Source organism: Pimephales promelas, chromosome 1 (genome assembly GCF_988280905.1).
Source record: "Pimephales promelas chromosome 1, fPimPro1.hap1.1, whole genome shotgun sequence".
NCBI classification, from domain to species: Eukaryota; Metazoa; Chordata; class Actinopteri; order Cypriniformes; family Leuciscidae; genus Pimephales; species Pimephales promelas.
In genome coordinates this window covers 48652403-48672788 of record NC_142769.1, presented here as the reverse complement: position 1 = coordinate 48672788, position 20386 = coordinate 48652403, and the positions used below count along the sequence as shown (strand labels likewise).

At 43.0% G+C, this 20386-nt stretch overlaps 1 protein-coding gene across 1 annotated transcript; it reads right to left on the bottom strand.

Moving 5' to 3' along the window:
* Positions 1 to 454: 454 nt before the first annotated feature.
* On the bottom strand, positions 455 to 19675 carry helz2c (helicase with zinc finger 2c). The gene is given in 13 exon segments (XM_039659658.2): positions 455 to 1657; positions 1659 to 1783; positions 2722 to 2892; positions 4061 to 4214; positions 5492 to 5704; positions 5781 to 5915; positions 12469 to 12661; positions 13371 to 13469; positions 13929 to 14073; positions 14459 to 14629; positions 15256 to 15393; positions 16166 to 16257; positions 16335 to 19675. Coding segments are annotated over 13 exon segments (4680 nt in total). The 5' UTR covers positions 19343 to 19675; the 3' UTR covers positions 455 to 1621.
* Between the last annotated feature and the right edge of the window lie 711 nt (positions 19676 to 20386).

Below are 20386 nucleotides of genomic sequence, written 5' to 3'. Positions count from 1 at the left end.
CATAACTTTACAGCAAGTTTAGAAGCAAAAAAGATGTGCTTGTTGATCTTTGAGGGGTTGACTGAGGACGTCCATACAGTTTAAAGTCCCCGTGAAATCAAAATTGAACCTATTTACTTTGTTAGCGCATATTACTAGTCTTGTGGTGAACAATTAATCCGTGCAAGTGAATATATATTAAAAAAATGTTTTACCTTAGTAATCTTTAATCAAAATCTGAAAAGTTACTTCCGGTCTGGGACGGTTTCTTTTTCTAATGACGTAGGTTTCACAGTTTGGGTGGGGAAACGCTTAACCACTCCCCTCAAACCGTTAGTTTGCTATGAGCGAGAGATGGAGAGGAGGAGCGCTAGAGTCAAACCCTGCCCTCTGTTCAATATTCCGTTTCACTTGGAAATACGTCACAGCACTGGAGAAAAATCGTTTGCAACTTCCGGTTCACGGGGACTTTAATCCAAAGATGACGTGCACTTGTCAGGATTTTACTTCAGTTTTGGGAAGGGAAAAAACGGACACCCCCTCCAACCTCTCTGGGAAACGCGTTATAAATGCCCCAGGCACAACGTTTAATCATATTTTTGATAAAACTACGACGGTAATAGCCTGCCGAGACCAAAAATATGAGACGCCTGTGTTGAAAGTCTATGGGCTCTATGCACGGCGGTATTTCCGGTGAATAAGGATGCTCGATAACTTCCGCCGATCATAGAGTCCAATGCAATAACGAGAATTTATATTGAATTTTATACTCCATGGTTATACTTATACTAAAGAAACGTTAGTCACGAAAACAGACACCCCACGTTGTGTTTGTGCTTCTTTTTAAAAATTATATTAAATAATCATAAATATATATAAAATTACATCTAAACGTAAGAAAGTTTTGTTTCAAAGACGGGAGGACAGTAAATTTTGAAGACTCTGCCATAATGCCGTTTTCTTTGGTTTTCCTCCACTTTAATCTCCCCAACCGGAAACTGATCCTTGCGTCAAATGCGGAACTTAAGTGTGCATACATATAGCCCATGGAGCGCTGTGAAAAAGTGTCGGACCTCTGTGGGAGCTCGTTCTTGTTTGCGCTGTGATTGGTCAATCTACATTCTAGGGCGTGGCTTAGCCAAAGGCGAATTGTCCTGAATTGCGAGTTAGTATCTCAAAATTGCGACGTTATATCTCGCAATTGTGACTTTATTTATCACAATTGCGACTTTATTTATCACAATTGCGACTTTATTTCTCAAAATTCCGACTTTATATCTCCCAATTGTGTCTTCATATCTCAGAATTGTGACGTTATATCTCGCAATTGTGACTTTATTTCTCAAAATTGTAACTTTATATCTCGCAATTGCGACTTTATTTCTCATAATTGTGAGGTTATATCTCGCAATTGTGACTTTATTTCACAAAATTGCAACTTTATATCTCGCAATTGCGACTTTATTTCTCAGAATTGCGACTTTATATCTTGCAATTGTGACTTTATTTCTCAGAATTGCGACTTAATATCTCACAATTGCGACTATTTCTCACAATTCTGACTTCATACCTCGCAATTGTGAGATAAAAAGTCACTATTATTATTATTTTTTTATTCAGTGGCGGAAACAAGCTTTATACTTTATCCACTGCCGTGACACTCAGAGCTTTTTCTGTTTCCGTCGTCTTTTCGGCAGCGCTTCTACCTTGATGTCACTCGCTGGATTCACCACGCAGCTCTTTCTGTAATAGTGATCCAGGAGTCTGTTCCAAAGTTTACAGCATCTCAACAGCTCACTGTTACCTAAGAGATAACAGAAATGGGGATATTACATGAGAAATTTCCTATTTTAATATATTTAAAAATGTAATTTATTCCTTTGATCAAATCTATATTTTTAGCATCATTGCTCCAGTCTTCAGTGTCACATGATCCTTCAAAAAACATGATAATATGAGGATTTGACGCTCAAGAAACATTTATAATTATCATCAATGTTGAAAACATAAAATGTTATTTACATTTTTATTTCAGGATTCTTTGATGAATAGAAAGTTCAAGAGAACAGCATTTATCTGTTAAATTGAATCTATTGTAACATTATAAATCACTTTACTGTAACGTTTGATCAATTTAATTCATCCTTGATGAATAAAAGTATTGATTTCTTTTATTTCTTTCACTATAAAAAATAAATAAATAAAACCTTCCTGACCCCAAACTTTTGAACAGTAGTGTTTAGTGTCACAAAATCTGTAAATTTCAGGTAAATAACTGTTTTCAACATTGATAATAATAATAAATGTTTCTTTATCATCAAATCACCATATTATCATGATTTCTAAAGGATCATGTGACACTGAAGACTGGAGTAATGATGCTGAAAATACAGCTTTGATCACAGGAATAAATTACACTTTACTACACATTCACATAGAAAACTGCTGTTTTAACTTGTAATAATATTTCCAAATATTACTGTTTTTGTTTGTATTTTTAATCAAATAATTGCAGCCTTGGTGTGCAGAAGGGACTCCTTATAAAAGCATTAAAAATCTTACTGATCCAAAACCTTTAACTGGTGGTGTACATGCAACTCAGCCAAACCCTAATCCTACACTAACCCTACACTAAGTTCATACTGTTAATTAATATTACTCTGTTACACATTAAAATAAGGTGTAAACAACATTTTTATTTTAATAAAATTTGTCATCACATATGCATTCTTCACTGCTTACCCAGAATGCACAGTCCATCCTGTGCACGAGTTATGGCAACATTGACCTGATTTGGATCAGTGATGAATCCGAGTCTTTTCCCAAGCCAGGCATTACTTGGGCTGTGGCTTTTTATGTCAGACACAGAGCAGGATCGAACAGTGGAGAGGATCACATACGGCCACTCGCTTCCTTCACACACACACACACACACACACAGCAGTTTACACTTAAAGGGATAGTTCACCCAAAAATGAAAATGATGTCACTAATGACTCTCCCTCATGTCGTCCCAAACCCGTCAGACCTCCGTTCATCTTCAAGACACAGTTTAAGATATTTTAGATTTAGTCCGAGAGCTTTCTGTCCCTCTATTGAACATGTGTGTACGGTATACTGTCCTTGTCCAGAAAGGAAATAAAGACATCATCAAAGTAATCCATGTGACATCAGTGGGTTAGTTAGAGTGTTTTGAAGCATCGGAAATACATTTTGGTCCAAAAATAACAAAAGCTCCGACTTTATTCAGCATTGTGTTGTCGTCCGGTTCTGTTGTGGATCCGCGTTCAGTGACTTGCATTTTTTGCCCAGTCATATTTATATGAACCCGAATACACGTCAGCAGCGTCACTGAACGCAAATCCATCCCGAAGATGAACGGAGGTCTTACTATCATTTTCCTTTTGGGGTAGTGTTTAGTTTGTTTGTTTTTATGATACTTGTTAAACTCAGAAACAAAAGAGGAAAGGCAGCGTCACTGAATGCAAATCCACAACAGAACCGGAAGACAACACAATGCTGAATAAAGTCGTAGTTTTTTGTTATTTTTGGACCAAAATCTATTTCCGATGCTTCAAAACACTCTAACTAACCCACTGATGTCACATGGACTACTTTGATGATGTCTTTATTTCCTTTCTGGACAAGGACAGTACACCGTACATACAGTTTCAATAGAGGGACAGAAAGCTCTCAGACAGAAATCTAAAATATCTAAAACTGTGTCCCGAAAATGAATGGAGGTCTTACTATCATTTTCCTTTTGGGGTAGTGTTCAGTTTGTGTGTTTTTTTTTTTGATACTTGTTAAACTCAAACAAAAGAGGAAAGTCAGCAACTCTTGAATGTCCCACATTATCCCCACAAAAGCTGAATAATAATAATAACTTTATTTTATATAGTGCCTTTGAAGCGAGCTTTACCAAAGGAGCTTACACAGAGAAAAACAAAAATAATAAAAACAAAACAAAAATAAACAATAAGATAATAAAATCAAAGCTACTGTATCGATGAAAAATATTTTAAATTCAATTAAGAATTGAATTTAAAACTCTAGATTGATGCAAATCAGAATAACACACCTTGGCTCTTCATAATTGTGCAAACGGTGACATTTGTAATATTTCTCTCCTCCATTGTCTTTTTGATCTCTGACATCTGTGCATTGTAAGGGGTCAGAATTGCAATATTCTGAGGCGGCACGTGTGCTTTGATCAACAGATCTGCCACATTAACCTGGAAAACACAAACATTTTTGTGGTGATTAATGACTTTCAACCAGCATTACAAAAAATGTTTCTGGAACAAACTTAGGATCAATATCAACTTGCTTTCTTCGTGATTCATTAATCAACACATGAGGAGGAGCTCAAAGGAGTAGTTCGCTTTTTAAAAAAAAACTTTTGCTGATAATTTACTCACCCCCATGTCATCTAAGATGTCAATGTATTTCTTTCTTCAGTCGAAAAGAAATTAAGGTGTTTGAAAACATTCCAGGATTTTCTCCATATAATGGACTTCAATGGGGTCCAAACGGTTCAAGGTCCAAATGACAGTTTCAGTGCAAACTGTTCAAAGGGCTTTAAACAATTTCAAACAATGAATAAGGGTCTTATCAAGCGAAACGATCGCTCTTTTAAAAAAATAAGTTTTATTATAAGCACAAATGCTCGTTTCGCTTGATAAGGCCCTTATTCATCGTCTGGTGTCGTTTAAAGCCCTTGGAACAGTTTGCACTGAAACTGTCTTTCGGACCTTGAACCGTTTGGTTCCCATTGAAGTCCATTATATGGAGAAAATCCTGGAATGTTTTCATCCAGACTGAAGAAATAAAGACATGGACATCTTGGATGACATGGGGTGAGTAAATTATCAGCAAAAGTTTTTTTTAAAGTGAACTACTCCTTTAATAAAATTCCTATTGGAGAATTCTTGTGGTTTTTCCAAGAGGCAACATTCTAATCTGAAACATGAAGCCTACCCGGAAGTGCGATAAACTGCAATACATCTCAAATCCGCTAGAGGCCGGTCCCAAAAGGGAGCAAATATCCATAGACGTCATGTTATAATGTCCGTTTTCACAGCATAAATTCATATGTTTACAGTTTGGTCCCATGGACTTTTATTATAATCTTCAATATGTTCTGCGTGCCTGACAACTGTGAGGGGGGTGAATTTTTTTCTAACTCGTTAGTTTAGATCATATTTAGATATAAAACGTATGACAAATAAGGGCGGTTAACTTTGATTGACAGCTGATAACGGGCTGCGCCGAGTGAATTTGACGTCTCGGCCATGATCTGACACGACACATCATACCACCTCTGTATCCTTTCTGAAACTTTTGTATTTTCCAAGATTTTCCAGTATAGCGCCCCCCATACCCCCCATAAACAGCTTCAAACCCGTTCTTCAGAAAGCCTATGGGTGACGTCACAGACGCTTTGTCCATATTTTTACAGTCTATGAGTTTTTCGTGTGGGCTCGTGAACTGAAGGCGGTGTTGGACTTACAGCCTGTTCGGCCTCCTCAGTGTTGGCCATTGAGTTCTCGTTGCCCTTTTCTGTAGACACCACTAAACTGACTTCCTCTCCTTGGACGTGGCCAAACAAGATGGGCGTCGGCAATCCTCTCTTGTTAAGAAGGATGGGGGGTCCTCGTTCAGCTCCTGTTTTCAGTTTGCCCTCGTAAAACTCTTCTGAAGGAAACCTGCAAATTTCTTCATGCTAACATACATGTGCATTTGTTAAACATCAAAGCAAAATGAAAACGAGTGTTCAGATTCTGTTGATTGTTTCCTACCATTCTGTACTGAGTGTCCAACATTATGGCCAGATCCATGTAGCGTTCAAACAGAGACTGCCTCATGCCCATCTTGTTCACTAGGGCACACTGCACTATGGGCCGGATCTGTTTGTGGTCACCCAGCAAAACAATCTGTGAAGGAAACCAGAGATTTTCATTCGATGTGAAGATGCATATGATTGTCTTCCACTCCTAATGTGGCTATATAGTATACACTGAGAATTACTAAAAATGCATAGTATATATAATAGGGGTGGTAATGATTCCCATCACAATATTATGCGATATTGTTGCGATACTAAAAATGTACTGTTGTTTAAAATGCTAAATTTGATATTATTGTGGGTGTAAATGAATAAGCTTGATGCTGGAAATCAATGCACAGGACAATAGTGACACCAGAACAAAAATATTCATGATTCAGAAGCTGAAAATACAGAATTATTTTAAATGAATATGCTTGCACTCTTTCACTGACTAGCATTTTCAGGACCCACAAATATACATTATATTTAACATTATATATAGAAGTTGAATGTAGTACTGACACTAAAACTCTGTAAACTTAATTTTTTTCTCACACAGTAATTTTTATTTTGGGTGAACTATACACCATACATATTGCCACACTATCCACGAAACATTTTTGTATTATACGATATATTGTGACATTAAATTGTTACACCCCTAGTATATATTGAGCACTGCCAATTAAAACATTGTGTAAAAAATCATTATGTATGGATAAATATTACAATTTGTAGTATTCTGCATTGTTGTCAGTTCTTTCATTTCTTTCATACTTAAGACTATATACAGTGAAATTCATTTATAAATATTTTTTTAAATATAATTAATAGAGTAAAAAAGCAGGAACGAACTATGTACAGTATCCTATATTGTATTGTAATAACTGGTAGCTATCCAAATAAAACGTGAGTCTAACCGGAGCTAAATTAGGCTAATAACACTTTTCCTAAGCTAAATCCTAAAATGAGATAAGAACACTCATGTCTCATACACCGCACGACCCAGAGTGTTTACACATCAACCAACAGGAGGCAGTAACACCGTTTTTCCACTTTTAATGCAGAACAAAGAAAGAACTACTCAGGCAGGGCCCTATTGCCTTACACATCTCTCTCAACAACGGTGAGGGACACATTTTTACATTAGGCAGTAAATGAACCAAGAACATCTGATCAACTTGAACATTACACACATAACTTTACTATAACAACAACTTAAAGATCTTGCTGTAATAACACATAAATCAACTCTCAATAAACAATTACCCATAATGCACCCAGCTGCTAGCGCTGACTGCCAGGTCATTACAATAACCCCCACCCAAGAGGGTTAGTGTCCCCACAACCCTAATCTCCCACAACAAAATCTAACAAATGTCCCGGCCGGCGTCGAACACGCTTCAACCTCCCCTGTGAAACGCCAGGCTCAGCCTTGAGTCCATCATTGTCCGTTTCGGCGCTGGGAGGGGATTTTGGGGAGCGACTGTGGCCTTCATCAATCTTTTGCTCTGGGGCCAGAGGGTGGTATGGAGCCAATCGGTCCTTATGAAGTACCACCCGTCTACCCCGTCCAGGCATTCGGACCCGGAAGACTACCTCGGAAATTTTGTCCAAAACCTCCCCAGGTCCCTGCCAATGATGAGTCAGTTTGGGTGACAACCCCCGCTTCCTCTGGGGGCAGAACACCCACACTTTGTCCCCGGGCCCAATCGTAGGCCCGTGGGCCCGGGCATCGTATGCCCGTTTCTGGCGGGCTCCAGCGTCCCTCAGAGCCTCCCTGGCCATTTGATGGACCGTGCTCAGACGTTCCTTCAATTTCCTGAAGTAATCCAATTCTGGCCCGCCAGTAATCTCTGGCTCGGGGGGTGACCCGAACACCAAGTCCACTGGCGTGCGGAGCTCCCTCCCAAACATCAGTGCCGCCGGTGTGCACTGACTCGACTCCTGCACAGCTGTCCTATATGCCCACAGTACCAGAGGCAGATGCTGATCCCAGTCTCTCTGGTGCTGACTGGTCAAGATGGCAAGTTGGGTGGCCAGGGTGCGGTTAAACCGCTCAACAAGTCCATCGCTTTGCGGGTGGAGGGGAGTGGTTCTTGTCTTCTTCACCCCCAATCGCTGGCACACCTCACTGAACAACCGGCTCTCAAAGTTACGCCCCTGGTCACTGTGAAGTTCATCCGGCACCCCAAACCGGGCAAACATCTCGTCCACTAGTCGCTGCGCCGTAGTGGAAGCACTCTGATCTGGCACTGCATATGCCTCTGGCAGTTTCGTAAAATAGTCCATAGCGACCAGGACAAAACGGTTACCAGCATCTGTGATGGGAAATGGACCCAAGATGTCCACACCAATCCTCTCCATAGGTGCCCCGACTAGGTACTGTTGTAATGGCGCATGAGAGCGTTGACTGGGTCCCTTCTGTGCCGTGCAAATATCGCAGCAATGAACATACATCTCTGTATCCTGCCGACATCCCGGCCAGTAGAAACGCTGCCGCAGCCGCCGTACTGTCTTGGAGTTTCCGAAATGGCCGGCTCCCGCTGCCCCATGAACCCAACGGAGGACCTCCGGCCGCAGAGCGTGGGGAACCAGGAGTTGCAACCGGTCGATCCCCCCACCCGGCGCCTGCCACCGCCTATAGATCACGCCATCGTGGAGCTCCAGGCTGCCCCACTGAGAATGAAGCGTCTTGATCTCGGGCCCCTGGGAGGACACAGCTGGCCAGTCTGGACATGTTTGGGCCTCTAACCAACCCCTGACCTTCATCAGTACCTGATCATTCGCCTGTTGTTGCCTCAGCTGCTCGGTGGTGAACGGCTCCCCATCTCCACGGGTGTCACCCGGCCTTACTGCTGCTGACGATGGCTCCAGACATCGTTCTTCCTGGCGACTGCAGTATCGACATTCGTCAGCAAAGCATGGACGTCTGGAGAGGGCGTCAGCGTTAGCATGCTGCCGCCCCGGTCGGTGTTGAACCTCAAAGTCGTAGTCTTGAAGAATCTCGAGCCACCTTGCCACCTGACCCTCCGGCTGGCGGAAATTTAGCATCCAAGTGAGGCTAGCGTGGTCTGTCCTCAGTGTGAACCTGGTGCCCAGGAGGTAGGGCCTGAAGTGGCGGACGGCCAGGACCACCGCTAGCAACTCCCGTCGGGTGACGCAATAATTTCTTTCTGGCCGACTGAGGCTGCAACTATAGTAAGCAACCACTCGCTCTCCATTCTCCCCCCTCTGGGATAGTACGGCTCCGACCCCCACGTTACTGGCATCAGTGTCCACAGGGAACGGTTGGTTAGGATCAGGGTAGGCTAGGACAGGAGCGTCGATGAGAGCCGCTTTTAACTGTCGAAAGGCCACAGCACAATCCTCAGACCACCCAAAACGCCGGCCCTTGTTTGTCAGCTGATGTAAGGGGCTGGCAATGGTAGCAAAGTCTCTGACGAACCTCCTGTAATAGGAAGCCAGGCCCAGAAAGCTCCGCAGCTCAGTGATGTTGGTTGGTGGGTGCCAGTCCCTCACCGCGGCCACCTTTGTTGGGTCGGTAGCCACCCCGCTCTCACTGACCACGTGTCCCAGGAATTGCGTCTGGCGGGTGAGCAAGTTGCACTTGGCTGGGTTCAACCGCAAACCAGCACTACGGATGGCTGTCAGGACCTCCCGTAAGTTGTGGACAGCCTGGTCAAAGTCTCTGGCATGGACCAACAGATCGTCCAAGTAAACCACACAGCGGGTGCGGGGAATGTCTTTAAGGACCCGCTCCATCAGCCTTTCAAAGGTGGCTGGGGCATTACACAGTCCAAAGGGCATCACTTTAAACTGCCACAGTCCTTGCCCTATCGTAAATGCAGTTTTGGGCCGGGCTTCTGCCGCCAGCTCAACTTGCCAATACCCACTGCGCAAGTCCAAAGAGCTAAACCAACAGGATCCAGCTACATAATCCAATGCATCATCAATGCGCGGCAGTGGGTATGAGTCCTTGCGGGTGACCGCATTTAGTCGCCGAAAGTCCACACAAGGGCGCCACGCCCCAGTTTTCTTCCGCACCATGACCATAGGTGCAGCCCAGGGACTGTCTGAGGGCTCAATAATGCCGTTAGCTGCCATTTCTCGGATCATTTCTTCAGCAGCCTGGCGCTTGGCGAGAGGCAGTCTATGGGGGTGCAAGCGAATGGGAGCAGCAGGGCCAGTGTCAATGTGATGCTGCACCAGAGCTGTTCTGGTACAGTCCTCCTCACGGGCTGCAAAAATGTCCATAAACTCTCCCAACAGGCGTTGCAACTGCTCCTGCTGCGGTGTGCTCAGATGCTCACTGCTTCGCCGCCCCAACTCCTCAACAGCAACAACAGTTTCAGGTGATGGGGGGGCGGATTGAGCGTGCGGTGTTAGTGGTGGAGATGTATTGGTCTGGGCTCCAATACCCCCCCTGGTTTCCCCCCTGAGTCTCTGCAGCTCTTGTGTGGCGTTTGGGAGTCGGAGCTTTTCCATGATGGCTCCGGCCCAATCGGAGCGGCACAGTCTCATTATCTAGGCTTAGGGCCCCCGGCACGTCAACACGTGCTCCCCAGTGGGATAACAAGTCCAAGCCAATAATGCACTCATCTCTGATATCAGCGAGCCAGAACTCATGGTTCGTCTGGCTCATCCCCACCACCACCGACAACAGCTTCTTTCCAGGCATTACTGTCCTTTCACCTGTGACGGTGAGCAGTTCGGTACTGGTGGGGGTCCAGTCCTCCGGAAGAGGACCGGCCGTTCCAGACAACAGTCCTTTGCGCAGCAAGCAAATGGTGGACCCCGTATCCACCAGGGCGCTGCAGGGCTGCCCGTCAACAACACAGTCCAGGTACAGTCCTCTCGCAGACCCGCAGCGTCCCACAGTAGGGCAGTCATTGTGGAGGGGTACTGAAGAACGGGGTGAGGGTCCCCTCACTGCCTCACTCCGAGGTCGTTTCCCGGGGGTGACATTGCCCGGGGCCGGGGGCTCGGAGCAGGGCAGTCCCTGGCGAAATGCCCCGGTTCTCCACAGCGGTAGCAGTGGTCTAGCCTCGTCCTCCGTCGTGGGGTCTCCGCTGATTGAACTCGGCTGACCTCCTCCTCGGATCGGGCCACGTCCACCTCCCGTTCGACGGCTCTCGTCAGATGATGCTGGAGTGAAGATCGACCTGTCGCCAGCCGAGTCTGTAGCACCTCCTCAGCTCTCTCAGCCTCTCTCAGCGCCTCACTGAGATTTCGGGGTGACAGTAGGCGGACATGTTGGCGGAGCCGCTCGGGTGTAAGACCCCGCAGGAAAGCGTGGAGGCTCAGCTCTTCCCTCGCTGCGGCCTGGAAGGTAGGGTAGCCCTTTCGGGTGTAAACCCGGATGTCAGCTGCGAAAGCGCCCACACTCTCTCCTTCACATCGACGTCGGTTAGCTAGTTCCTCCCTGCTCTGTTCAGCGGAGGTTCTCTGCCCAAAGCGGCGGTTGAGAGCAGCAGTGAGGGCCTGGAGATCACGCCGCTCCTCAGGAGACAGATCGATAAGGACCTGGAGTGCGGGACCCTCCAAGGCGAGGGCCAAATGAATCACCGTCTCCTCACAGCTCCATCCATCGTGGAGGGCGGCCAGGTCGACTTGTGCCAGGTAGGGTTCCAGGGGTGTCAACCCGCTATATCGTGGTAGCTTAGCGGGCGAACGTGTGAGGGCGCCGGGCTGGCCACTAATTTGGAGTGTCGGTGAGACGACTGGAAGTTCGTTCTGTCGGGGACCAGGAGAGTGGTACATGGTTCGGTGAATGCTGGCGCCGTCAGGCTGGTGCGGAGCCCTGCTCCTCCTCGGCGTCTTGCTCGTCAGACGCTCTAGCATGATGCTGTTCTCATGGATGGCACGCTCTAATTCGCCTAGGCTTTGCTCCATAATGCCGTCTTTTAAACGACTTTTAAAATCCCACTTCTGACACCACTGTAATAACTGGTAGCTATCCAAATAAAACGTGAGTCTAACCGGAGCTAAATTAGGCTAATAACACTTTTCCTAAGCTAAATCCTAAAATGAGATAAGAACACTCATGTCCCATACACCGCACGACCCAGAGTGTTTACACATCAACCAACAGGAGGCAGTAACACCGTTTTTCCACTTTTAATGCAGAACAAAGAAAGAACTACTCAGGCAGGGCCCTATTGCCTTACACATCTCTCTCAACAACGGTGAGGGACACATTTTTACATTAGGCAGTAAATGAACCAAGAACATCTGATCAACTTGAACATTACACACATAACTTTACTATAACAACAACTTAAAGATCTTGCTGTAATAACACATAAATCAACTCTCAATAAACAATTACCCATAATGCACCCAGCTGCTAGCGCTGACTGCCAGGTCATTACAGTATATTAACACCCAGTAATGTAAGTTAAATCGCAGCAGCAGCTTCAGGTTGGTAGTCCTAGGCATTGTTGTGTATCTGTATTTCCGGGGTTCTTCCCACCGGAGCTTCGCTTTCGATTTCAAAATGGCGGCTGCGTGAAATCAGCGTATATGGGGGCGATTTTGGACAGAATTGGAGACAACATGCTGCAAACCCCAATTCTTCTCCACCTGCCAGAATCTGTTGTGTCTTTTGTTTTGTTTTAAACAGAAACCGATGATGATGATGTCATCCCCAAGCTCACCTGCTGTGGATTGTAGGAAACTAAAGGGATGAAGGCCTCTGGCTCTGTCGCCATGGCACATTCATCAATGAGTATCTGCCGGAAATCCATGACCTCCCGGATCTCGGGTTTCAGTGCTGAAGCACAGGTGCACAGAACTATATCACACTCCCTGATCTCGTGCTGATGAGCTTCCTTCAAAACGGCCTTGTACCTGCAAATACGCATTTTTGTTAGCATATTTGTGTACAACAACACATACACAAACGGATTTGTATGCTCCATCGAAATTCACAGGATTTTTTTTATTAATTTACCAAAGTTTCTTAATTCCCCTACACAACACATTTTCCCTTATTAGACACATCTGATTCTATTTTATTATCTTCATGCTTCCAGGATTGAGAAACACTAGACTATTGTTGACATACACTTGCCATTCAAACCTGCACCAAAAAGTTAAGAAAGAAGAAAACCTTTACTTAAGATGAAAGTTTATCGTCGTTGAGATGCTAGAAAGCATGTCTAGAAATGGAAGCTTCAGGAAAGATAAACAGCACAAAACACAACAACACATATAACATAGTCGAATGTTAAATTGTGTTCTAAACATATTTTATTTTGTATGTCTGGGGGACTGTATTTTCTAGTGACTTTATATCTTTTCCCACTGAATATTGTGCCTGACACAGCTTTTCATCTCATATTATCTTACCTCTGTTTCACATTGGAGTAATCATGACTTGCCATCCTACAGATTAATTAATTAATTAATATTACTAGATTTTTATTTCACTGGAGTATTTTTTTAAATGGCCTCATGGTGGCAGTAAATACAAGAACAGTGTACTACACCTACACCCACTGAAAACACACTCTCTACCAACATCACAGGCATTTATATAAACTTTAGTCTTACTCACTCATCTATTCCATCTTCTGTTTTGCTCTTTCGCAAGGTTTCTACTTTTTCTGAAAAGGGATTTTCAGATTTACGGACCAGGTCCATCAGATTAATATCCCTGCAAAAGAATTAGAAGTTTAATGGGTTTAGTCACACACCACTTGTTTTAAAGTGCCCCACCTACACATCATGTGACATGGTAATGTAACAACACTATATTACACTACTATTTTCTTTGTCTGCAAACTTCCAGTCAGGATTTAGACCATATTTATCATCTGATCTTGATTGTACCTCCATATTAGTGTTACTTGATCTTAGCGCAGCATTTGATATTAATCAACCACAACATTCTTTTAAATAGACTCAAAATTACATTGGCATTAGTGTAGCATTGGCATGGTTCAAATTGTACATATCTGAACGTTACCAATTTGTAGTAGTAAATTGATCACAAGTTCAGTATGGAGTACCTCAAGGCTCAGTACTAGGACCTCTGCGTTTCACCCTGTACATGCTTGCATTGTTTTGTTTTTTCACTCCCAACTTTTATGTTTCCTTTACAGGAAGATCTTACTTGAGCTTCTCGTTCGGTTTTTCATCACGGAGGGATCTGCGGCAAAGCTTCAGGTCACTGCCCTGATATGGATATACACGCATTTCCATCTGATCACAGTAGATTCTCAGAGGCTTTAGGACTCCCCTGAGTTTCAGCAACTGCTCTGAGACACAAGATCAATGGGTAATGTGAGTACACACCGTTTAACAAGTAAAATAAAGTCTGAAACATACTCTACGCATGCAAGTGAATGCCAATGCTTCACACAAGTTTGATTTGATTCGCCATCGCATACTGAAAAGAGTCAGAATCCAATTCATAAAAGCAAACCGTCTCTTTTCATACTCAGTTTTCTCTTTTTGTAAGTACAGCACACATTCAACAATTGTCCACATGTTTATAGCTAGCAACCTGAATGATCATTCCCAAACATTTGCACACTGTATGTTTTTCTGGCTCCCTTATAAAAACTCTAGAGCTTGATTTGTATTTGTAATTAGACTAGGGTCTACTATCTATATATAAAAAGACCAGAATACACGATTCACCTGCAACAATATCCACAGACTTGTTCGAAGGTCCACAGTACAGGATAGCAGGCTTTTTGGGGGGTTTCTTATCAGGGGTTGATTTGGAGGATTCAGAAGTGGGCAGAAAGTTTTTGTTCTTCATGAAATACTGGTAAACAATGTGAATACCAACCACTGTTTTCCCTGTACCTGTGGATGAAAACATGACACTGATTCAGCATTTTCCAAAAAAGGAAAGAGTTGTATATGACTATGCTGCCATGACTTTGGATTTATTGATTCATTCATTCATGTCCATATAAAAACACTTAGAGAAATACAATTGCCAATCCTCAAATATGAGCAATAATGTTAGTGTAAACACAACTCACATCACTCAGGAACAAATTGAGTCTGCAATGGTGAAATCACATATCGATTCAGACAATTTGCGACAAAAGATGACTTTATAGAATGCAGAATTCCTTAATACTGAAATGTTTTTCCAACAAACTAAAGAAATGTACCCTGTAATATTGTGGGGAGATTCAGAGCAGTGCTGTTCCTTATATTTCTAAATAAATAAATAAGCACATAAATGTTGAATTTACTGAGATAAGCATCTTTAATTTTCTTGATTACTGTACATGTACAGTAGTATTCATGTTGGCTATATCCAAATAATGCAGTAGAAGTATAGATCAAATTTGTTTCAAAGTTCACTCAGCATTAGAAGAGTGCTCCTGTTTGAAGGGTAAAAACAGTGAACGAGATGCAGTCGTCATTTGGAAGGTTTTTAAAAAGTACAGCACAAACGTTGTAGAGTATTTTAATACCTGGTGGGCCTTGAATCACAGTAAAAGGTTTCTTCATGGCTTCCTCAACAGCTTTCTGCTGGCTTTCATTCAGAGGTGGCAGGTTCAGGTTCAGGCTCTCATCCACATCGTACAAGTCGAAATTTTCCACATCAGCATCTGATTCAACACGAAGAAGGTTTTGGCCATGTTAACACATACATGAGATATTCTAACATCTAGTCCTGTGACCTTGTGTTGATAGTGAAATTGCATGATTTATATATTGTGTGTGGCGGGTCACATTGATATATTTTAATAGACAAGTTTGAAATGCATCACCAGGCGCCAGACTTTAGACACCGGTGCTTTATAGTGTACAATAAAATGTCCTCTTACATAATTTAATTCACCATTAGAAAATGGTGTAACCTATGGGAACAGTCCCCCTGTTTTCCTCAGGCATGCATTTGTTCGGCTGCAAGGACTCATGTGTTAAAGGGATACTCAATTTTTTTTTTTGGAAATAGGCTCATTTTACCACTCCCCCAGAGTTAAACAGTTGAGTTTCACCGTTTTCGAATCCATTCAGCCGTTTTTGTGATATTTAGAAGAATATCAGTAACCAGACAGTTTCTGGTCTCATTGACTTCCATAGTAGGAAAAAAAAATATACTATGGAAGTCAATGAGACCAGAAACTGTCTGGTTACTGATATTCTTCTAAATATCCAAAAATTGTCTGAATACATCCGAAAACGGTAAAACTTAACTGTTTAACTCTGGGGGAGTGGTAAAATGAGCCTATTTCCCAAAAAAGTGGAGTATCCCTTTAAATGTGTCTGGCAATTTATTTGTGTACTACCATTGTACTACTTAAATGGATAAGATTTGCATTAAAACATCTGCTTTGAATAAAATTTACAATAAAGTTTGCATTTTGTTTCACTCACCATCATTCAGTTTTTCAAGTTGTTGTCTAGTGGCAACATTTTTCACCAGGTTATTAGCCCGTTTTAGGCTTGCGATCGCCTGTTCCCTGAGCCTGCAATAATATTGCATTCGTTACAAACCATTTGTGAATACATCTGTAATATATCAGCTGGCTGAATGATCACTCACACAAATGGAATTTTTTTGGGAATGACCTCAATGGTGAATTTGGTTCCCTTGGCATTAACCTCGGGTGGGATGTAACTCATAGATCTTTGTGTGATTTGAAAATTAATCCGGTCGTTCTTGTCTGTATCCTTCTTTTTCTTTGGTTTGCTGGTTACTGCGTGAGCAACCCATGTGAAAGGCAGCGAACCCTGCAGATCTGAAACTGCAGAACCACGCGACTGTTTTGCATAATCGTTCTGTGGTTTCTGGTGTCTTAGTCTGATGCACAAGAAGCAGTTGCTAAGGTCAAACTCCAGAGACCATTCCTTTTTTTGAGTCTTGGTTAAATAAAAAAAACCTTGGAGATTTGTTTCATTCCCGCTCCATTTAATCCGCACATCCTCTAAGATGACATTATTGTTTTCTTCCAAAGCGTTGTAAGCGGTGTCTATCTGACACAGTCGTCTCCAGATGTTCTGGTACTCCTTGTAGCCGTTATAGATGGTCTTAGACGCATTGCATTCTGCTTTTGCGAAGCACACAGTGGGGTTTCTCGTGTGCTCCAAACAGATCTCGAAGCATTCATTAATGCTGAGCAGCAGAACTACAGGAACTGGTAAGCCATCTTTAAGTTCGTGCCCAAGTTGCACCTGAACAACCGTGCCTAACTCCAGCTTCATAGTTAGTTCCTTAAAGTGTTGCTCAACTTTCACCTCTTCATTTTCTTCATTCTCATTCCCCCCTCTTTTCATGTCTCGGAGGCACTGCTCAGTCTTAACCCAATCCTGCTGTTTTACGGCAGATCTCAGTCTTTTCCACAGTATACTTGACACTGGAGTCGCATTCTTCATGGGCTTTGAAGGGCCTGAAATCTTGAATGATTTGCTGAACGAATACACTCTTCTCTTCCAATGAAGAGTCATGGTGTTCTCGTCCTTATTGTATCGTGGCTGATCCACAACTTTGAGATGCTTGTACATGATGGTAATCATCGTTAACGTAGGATGCAGAGGGAAAGATATTGTGAATTCATGCCCCTGCGGAGTAATCTGGTCCACTACTGCGAGCTTGACCACATTTTGGGGTTCAAACTGAACATTTATCAGTCTCAACAGCTGGGCTTCCTTCTCTTCGGCATCCATTCCAGACTGACAAAACCTGTTGATTTCATCTTGTGTGTAGTCGGCTTGCTTAAGGGTTTTCTTGGAGAGCACAGTGTGCAGAAGTCTCTGCAAGATAAGGTCCAGATAACGCCTCATAGGAGATGACGCCCAGGTGTAGGCGTTCAGCTGTAAATCATAGTGACCCAACCTGGAATCTAGCGAAGAGCACGAGCGAAAAATGAAGGCTTTCTTCTGAATCTCACGAAACTCCCGCACCATGGGGAAAAATGTCGTATGGATTTCATCTGAAAAAATCAACTGCATCAGTTTATTGTAGTCTTTTCTCTGTGCAAACTCTTCCATCTTGTGAAATATGGAGGTGAAAATGTTCAGTGTTATTCCTGCATGCTCACATTCTGCATTGGTCCAAACATCCTCTTCACTATTTTCACTTTCTACTTCGCAGATATTTGAAAAGTAAAGTGACATGGGAATTAGGTTAATGTATTTCTCTCTAAACTGTTCCAGTTGTTCTGGGTCCGGCTTGCGTTGGCACCTGAGTGGTGTGAGATCTCGTGTGACGTCTTTAGATATAAGTTCTTCAGCGGCGGCACTGTTGTAGAGATTCATTAGTTCCTCCACCATGACGTGAGAGTAGCTTTGCCCTGCCTGCCTCCCATATGCCCATTCGCCTTCGAGTCTGCATTTTCGGTGCACCTCGGAGAAACGGTAAGCAATTGCTACACAGTCCTCCACACATGAGACCCGTAGAGGCTTTGCGTCATCCGAGTAGTAGTACTTCTCAATAGTTTGGTCTGCTTCTTCATACGACATCCGTCTGTCAGACTTAATGCGGGTTAGAGCAAATCGGCTGTTTAGTATTTCGCTTGTTTTCTTATCAACTTCTATCAGCAAAGATATGGCTTTGCGAGGTTTATTTGGGGTCAAACTCAAGTATTCATTGCTCAGATCTCTTGGGAACATGAAGGCAACGTCTTCCTTCTCGGAAGTGTAAATTGTTCTGCCGCGCTGTCTTGCGAATTTGTCGTGCTCGCTATCTTTGGGGATGTAACTTGCGACGTCTGTGATGTGAACACCAATCTGGTAGGAATCACCCGGTTGAAGCTCAGTCACGCTAAAGCCGTCATCCAGGTCCTCAGCTGAAGTTGGGTCAATGGTGAAAGTGATAACGTCACACAAATCCTCCCTTTTTAAAGCCTCATCATCTTCAGGTGCTTGTAGTTTGAACGGTGGTGGTGTGTTTTTAGAGCCAAGTTCAATGCATAGAATTTCACGCCACGCATCATTCATTGGAATTACTTTTGTAACCACACCAAGAGGGAATGTTTTCAGATTGTCCCATTTTAAAACCTTGACAACTAACAATTGATTCTCAGCTATGTTCACAGACTCCTTTCTAACCCAGCGGCCGCTATTGTATTGTCGTACTTCAATTTTGCCCGTGTCCTTCTTATTTTGAAGTGTACGTATTCTGGTCATGCATTTGTTAATGGGTATAACATATTGAGGATTGTCTTCCACCATCTTACAGATGAAGCTTAATGAGTTTTCATTTCTATTTATTAATCCAACGACCCTCCCTTCACCTTGCCGCGGACACTTTTCTCTGCTCAAGATCTCTACACAAACTTCATCTCCTGGAAAAGACCTGCCAACATTTTTTCTTCCATAGATTTTGATAGAGAGCGTTGGTTCATCAAGAGGCCTGGCACACGCCTGGTCGTGTCTTTCTATTTCAAGTTTACAGTGTTTAAAGTCCTTTGGATTGGTGGTCAAAAGTTTTTCAATATCTTTCATGCATAGTTCGGACTTGGGCTCCAGAGTTTCAAGGATTTTGCAATCGGTCTCGGCGTGATTAACCTCTGTGTTGCTGCTGCTAGCAGAGTCACTCTCTGAGGTCTCCATGCGCGTCCTGTTTGGAAACACAAATCAAGTCATTAGGCACTTAAGGACAAGGAGACATTCTAAGCAAATAGTTTGAGAAAAAGTTTCTTTTCACTTTTCTAAAGTTCACATCTCACTCTAAAAAAAAGGTTCTTCAGAGGTTCTTTGCGGTGGTCATGGTGCTATATAGCACCACCGGTTCTTCAGTGGTTCTCTGGGGTGGTTAACGTGCTCTATGGCACCTCTTGTGGTTCTACATGGCACCATATGACAAAGATAAGTGCTATATAGCACTTAAAGTGGTTCCCCTATGATTACAAGCCAGTGAACCACTTTTAGTGCTATTTAGCACCATTTTTTAAAGTGTGGGTGTGCTCTTTGATGCCAATCTTTCATTTGAAAGTCACGTGTCTAGTATCTGTAAAACCGCATTTTTCCATTTTAAAAATATTTCTAAATTACGTCATATGCTCACATTGACAAATGCGGAACAATTAGTTCATATTGTAATGCTCTACTGGGTGGTTGCCCTGCACGCTTAATAAACAAACTTCAGCTGGTACAAAACGCAGCAGCTCGAGTTCTTACCAGAACCAGGAAGTATGGCCTTTGTAGTCGAGACCACCTCACTCGAGTCCGAGTCGAGACTGAGATCATAGAGGGTCGAGTCCGAGTCGAGACTGAGACCAAAGAGAGTCGAGACCGAGACCAAAGAGGTTAGATAACCTAAGGTTGGGTCTCAAACCAGACTTAAAGATATCTTCAAGAATATGTAAAATATTTGGTGGTAACAATAAAATTGGCACCATACTAAAACAGTAAACCAAATATAGCATGGAATCATGTACACTGTAATGGTAAAAAGGCCACATAGTGGTGTAAAGGTAATTTTATTAGATTACACACAATTGTTACAATCAGTAAGTGCTCTTTCACAGAACATTACTGTACACGAATTCTGTGTGGCTCTTATATGCAAACTGAATTAGGGATGATAAGGCAGACATTTTCAATACATAGTTGAGCTAGAGGCTCCACATCACATCTGACCTGGGTCTTGCTGCA